We start from the raw sequence: 5,136 nt of genomic DNA on the forward strand, positions 1-5,136 counted from the left end.
TCAGGATCATTTACTCCAATACACACACCCCAACTCCTGGCTCCCAGCTCCTGGCACCCTGGAACTACTCCTGTTCCATTGCCAGGCACGATGTTCATCTATAACTTCAGCTACTCAGGAGGGTGAGGCAGGAAGATCGAAACTAGCCTAGGAGTTCAAGACCAGCCTGGGCAACGCACAGTTCTCTTTCTGATTGAAATAACCAGATGGTTCTATCGTGCAGCACAGACGTGGGTGTGAGCCAGGGGCATGAACAGGTTGGCTGCACAGGGAGAATGGGCTGTTCATGAAGCCGCTGCATTTGAGAAATGCTCTGCAAGGCGTCACCTCAAATGTGTTTATTACCAAACAAGACAGAAGAGAACCAGGGCCTGACTTAGCAGTGGCCCCAGCCTGCATGGGCTCAGGTGGGCTCAGGCCGGCTGCAGAAGTGGGGGAGCCCAGAGAAGAGGGAGAAAGAGCAGCAGGCGGGAGGGGTCTGGCCGCGCCATGCCACTCTGGGCCATCAGCTTCTGGATCCACCCGAAGTGCTCGCTGATATTGGTGTAGACACCGGGCCGATAGGGCCGACCACAGCCCACTCCCCAGCTCACAATTCCAACCTGATACCACATTCCATTCTTTTCACAGGCCAATGGTCCACCTGAGTCACCCTGGAGAGCCGGAGGGGCATGGGGGGTGAGGTCAGCCTGGGGTGGAGTGAGTGGGGCAGGGGAGAGGCCGAGTGGGAGGGGCTGTGGGGCTGGGTGGGCTGGGTGAACGTCCTCCGCCTCCCCCCGGCAGCAGCCAGTCCTCCGTTTCTGGGTCTGCAGAGTGGGGCAACAGTCTCCACCTCCTGGGGTTAACCTGAGGGTCAAATAAGGCACAGGAACACATGTTGCTTTCAGGCCCCGGGCTGGGAATGGTGGCAGGAACACTCACAAAGCAGGAATCCTTCCCGCCTTGGGCATTGCCAGCACAAATCATGTCTCCAAAGATGTCAGTGCGGAAATCGGACTTTAGGAAGAGGTGGTTGCACATGGTGTTGTTTATGATGGCGACCTGCACTTCCTGGAGGGTGTAAGGATACGGCAGCTCTGTGGAGACGATGGGGGAAGGAGAGAGACAGCAACCTGAGGCCCCTCTAGGGAGGGATGGAATCGGCTTTGGGGGTGGGCCCTGGGGCACCTGCAGCACCTGGCAGTTCATCCTCATCAGCCCCAGCTCCGGCCCAGCCCCCAGCACAGCAGAGGCCCTCAGCATCTTCATCACAGAAGCCCGGGGGATGGACAGGCTGTCAGAGCTCTCCGCAGCCTCACTTTCCCTATCTGTAGAATGGCGACAGTGGCCCTGCTTGCACCCGTGGAAAGATTCCTTAGCCAAAAGGAGCAGGGGGAGGGCAGAAGGCAGCTGAGATGATGTTAAGATGAGCACCCAAGGCCAGACCCAGGGGCGGGGCGGGGGGGGGGTGGCACCAGCCTGGGTGCAGCGCTGGCCTCAGTAGCAGCTGGGCGCATTCAGGGCCTTGGCACAAGCTTGTCACGTGCCCTTAGGGCTCCCCCAGCACCCCTGGGAGGCAGCAGTCATCAGGACTCACTCCCAGATAAGGAGAGTCAGGGGGATATCGAAAGGCAAGGCGCTGGGGAAGTCTCAGAGCCTGACAGGAACCCACACCTATCCAGTTCCTGCCTCTGAGTCCCAGGATGACAAAGACATCAAGACCCAGCTTGCAGGCAGTGCTTCCCATTGGTGGAGCCTCTCCTAAGCCCTCAGGATTAACGACCTGGGAACTAGCCTGTGATGTGGAACTATTGTTACCCAATTTCATAGGGGAGGAAACTGAGGCACCATGGCTTTGTCCAAGGCCTCACAGCCAGTCCAGGGCAGAGCAAAGGCGCACACCAGGCAGAGGGCTCCAGAAATGCCTGCCTCCTGCCTCCCAGGCACTATGACTTGAGGCACAGCCTGGGGTTGGTGTGACTTGTCCATCCCAGGCCCGGGAGAGAGGGTGGCAGAGGCAGCCTGGCCATGCCTCTGGTTCACACCCACCCATCTTTGCAGCAGGGACCCTTCTCAAGGAAGGGAAAGGACCCCTCCTCTAGAGGGAGGTGGCTCCAGTGCTGAGTTCTCTACTCCTGCTTCCAACTGCCAGGGTGTGACTTGGGGACATCCCTTACACTCCCTAAGGCAAGGGGCCCTGACTTCTCCATTTACTAGTTCTTGGCAATTTCCATAACCATCTCAGTCTTCTCATCTGTAAAATGGGTATAAAAACATTGCCAACTCAATTCCTAGGTGAGTTCCAGGAGGAAGAGAGGCCTCGTCTGGCCCACTGCTGGGTCCCCAAGCCTAGAACAGTGCCAGGCACACAGTGTGTGCTCAAGGAACCTCGTGTTATTGTTACTACTGTTGTGGGCCAGACCGGGGAGCAGAGGGAAGAGGATTCCTGATACAGGGAACACAATCAGTCTGGGGCTGCCAGCCCTGGGGCTCCTCCAGATGCTGGGCCCAGTTCTTTCAGGGCATGCATGTTTGGAGACATGCAGGTTCCAGGGCAGGCCCACTGGAGGGCCCCCAGAGGGGTTTCCATGGGAGGTGCAGTTGAACATGGCTTGGAAGTTTCCAGGAGAGAGGAATGGGCTCAGTGCTCCAAGAGAGTTGACCAGAGCTAGGGTGGATGACGGAGGCTTGGAGAGGCAGCCAGGGAACCTGATGCCTGCGGCACTGGTAGGCACTGGGGGAGGTGAAAAGATCCAAGAACAAATCCAGGTCTGAAGTTTATGTCACCAAGCCCTCCAGAATCCCTCCACCACGCGAAGGCCTGCGCCAAGCTGGCCCCCACAGCCTCTGGAAGGGAGAGAAATAGGTGTTTGGTCCCTACCCTGGCAGATAAGGGGAGAATGTGAGCAGGAGGGGCGTAGGCTGCCCCCAGACCAAGCATGGGGCTGTTGCACCTATGAAGGGGAACAGGTGAACAAAGATAGCTCCTCCCTGACCCGCCTGTCCCCAGCCTCACCCTCATCCTCTTGGATGTTCCCCCAGCCGGTCACCCAGCAGTCCGTCCGGTTCTCAAACTCAAATGTGGAGGCCAGGAGACAGATGGGCTGGATATTGTTAGTGTAGATGACAGGTGTAGACAGCTTCACCAAGGCAATGTCATAGTGTGAATTCGCCAGGTATCGAGGGCTCAAATAGATATTCGACACGAAGTAACGGGTGTAATAGGCCTGCAGGCTCCAGAAGGATGGCACAGAAGTCAGCTGGCCAAACTGGACCGTCCACCCAGAGGAATCACCATGGTCACCATAGCTGATAGACGAGACGAGAGCAGTCAGAGACCCTGGATGGAGGGCTGGCTGCCTGAGCACACCTGGGGACTAGCCCAGGAGGGAGACTGTGGAGTCGCTACGACTTGCTCATCCTGGGCGCCATTAGCAAGTTTTTCTCCTGGCCCAGGGTCCACTGGAGAAATGAAAGGTCCCAGAGAGGCCACATGCAAAGCCCTAGGACCTGCTCCTAGAGCAAGAGGGTGGGGTCTTGTCACTTCCCAGAGCTGTCCCAAGGACACTTGTATTGATCCAGGGACCTCCAGGGACACCCCCATGCAGCCCAAGGAGAAATGGGCAGATGGACACGTGGCAATGCGGCTTGGTGGAATGAAGTCCACACAGCTTCCCCAGGGAGCTGGCCTTGGCTCAGTGCCCACACCTGAGCTCCACGTCCACCAGGAGTGGGGATGAGGGTGGGATGGAAGGTGGTGAACTTTGGGTCAAAAAAAAAAAGAGCATACCAAAAATGGCGTGGAAATGTTCTGGAAGAACATTCTGGAAGAACCTAAACAGGGTTTCCTCCAGGGGAATCAAAGGGAGCTGCAGTGGGTGTAACCGACTGCAGCAGAGCCTGGCCTCAGAACACCAGGTCGCATCCGCGAACAACATTCACGCCCAAGTGTGGCATCCGAGCGTTGGTAACGTTAGGTGGTACTCCCCACCCCCAACCCTGCCGCTGCCCGCCTCTGCACCCCTCCGTTCGCACTCCCACTCACGAGTCAAAGCAGTGCGCCGCCGTGAGTGCCCAGCGGCGGCTGAGCAGGCTCGCTCCGCAAACGTGGGAATCCCACAGGCGCAGGCTCCCCTGCCATGGCCAACGCCCGAGCTCGGCGTTGCCTCCACCCAGGATGCGCGTCTGGATGATCCGTTGGCCGCATGGTCCTCAGATGGTCAGAGGGACTGCTGAGCTGCGGGAGGCCGCCCCCCAAGCCCAGCCTCTCCCTTTCTCTCGTCAGCCCAGTCCAGGAAACCACGTTTTGCCCACCCAGGGTCCCCTCCGCGTGTGCAGCAGGAAGTAGATGACACGGGGGACCCTCCCACGTGGTCCGTAGGGCCCTCCTATCCCCCCCAGCGCCCATTAGTTACTTTCAACACCAACAGAGTTCTCAATCCCGGGGGCGGGGGCCAGAGAGCAGTAGATGGGCTCCCCACCCCTATGCACCCCGGCCCAGCGGCCCTGACAAGCATCGCAAGTCCTGGGGACCCTACCTGACAACAGCTCCCCCTCCGGCGACGCTGTAGGAGACAGGAAGTGAGCTCCCCGCGGCCTCTGACTCCCCACCGCCCCCCTACGCCATCCTGCCAGCCACGCCCCGAGCTCACCCGGCTTCCCGAGTCCCTCTCGCGCCAGCAGCAGCGCCAGCAGAAGCGCCCCTCGAGCGCCCATGGCCTCCTCTCCGGCGGCCTGGCGCCCCCTCTGCCTCCTACCGCGTCGCGCCTGGGGCGCCCCCTGGGGGCGGGGCGGTGGGAGCTCTGTCCCCTCCCCCCAGCTTCACCCGCCTTGGGCCCAAGGGCTGTTTAGGGACCCTCAGGCCTGGCAACGCCCTGGCTTTCAGCTCCTAGGGGCGGATCCTCAACCACATTCGTTGATGTGGCCCAGACCTGGTGGACAACACAGTCCCTTTCCTGTCTGCAGCCCTGGGGTCCTGGCTGCCCGCTGGGTGCCCCCATCCTCCACCCATGACCTCCTCCAGCATCAAGGGCCTGGCCCTAAGCCGGGAGTCCCCTTAAAGCCTGGGGGCCCCCAAGAGCCAGGTGGGGCCTGGTGGCATTGCTGGTCCTTCACAGGACTTTCTCGGGAAAACAATGGTCCTGAGTCCCTTCCTCC

At 59.8% G+C, this 5,136-nt stretch overlaps 1 protein-coding gene across 1 annotated transcript; it reads right to left on the reverse strand.

The window, feature by feature from the left end:
* Positions 1–288: 288 nt before the first annotated feature.
* Positions 289–4,725, reverse strand: PRSS21 (serine protease 21). Its single transcript, XM_039478147.2, has 6 exons — positions 4,632–4,725; positions 4,518–4,544; positions 4,025–4,190; positions 2,996–3,288; positions 922–1,076; positions 289–653 (listed from the first exon to the last, which is right to left on the reverse strand). The coding sequence occupies exons 1-6, from the start codon at positions 4,693–4,695 to the stop codon at positions 414–416; spliced, it is 945 nt and encodes a 314-aa protein (XP_039334081.1). The 5' UTR covers positions 4,696–4,725; the 3' UTR covers positions 289–413.
* Between the last annotated feature and the right edge of the window lie 411 nt (positions 4,726–5,136).

Source organism: Saimiri boliviensis, chromosome 12 (assembly GCF_048565385.1).
Source record: "Saimiri boliviensis isolate mSaiBol1 chromosome 12, mSaiBol1.pri, whole genome shotgun sequence".
Classification (NCBI taxonomy): domain Eukaryota; kingdom Metazoa; phylum Chordata; class Mammalia; order Primates; family Cebidae; genus Saimiri; species Saimiri boliviensis.

Coding starts and splice junctions, on each gene's coding strand:
- PRSS21 (XM_039478147.2), bottom strand. CDS start 4,695: ATGGGCGCTCGAGGGGCGCTTCTGCTGGCGCTGCTGCTGGCGCGAGAG. Junction 1,077..2,995: donor GAACATCCAAGAGGATGAGG/GTGAGGCTGGGG, acceptor TCGTCTCCACAG/AGCTGCCGTATCCTTACACC. Junction 654..921: donor GCGGGAAGGATTCCTGCTTT/GTGAGTGTTCCT, acceptor CCGGCTCTCCAG/GGTGACTCAGGTGGACCATT.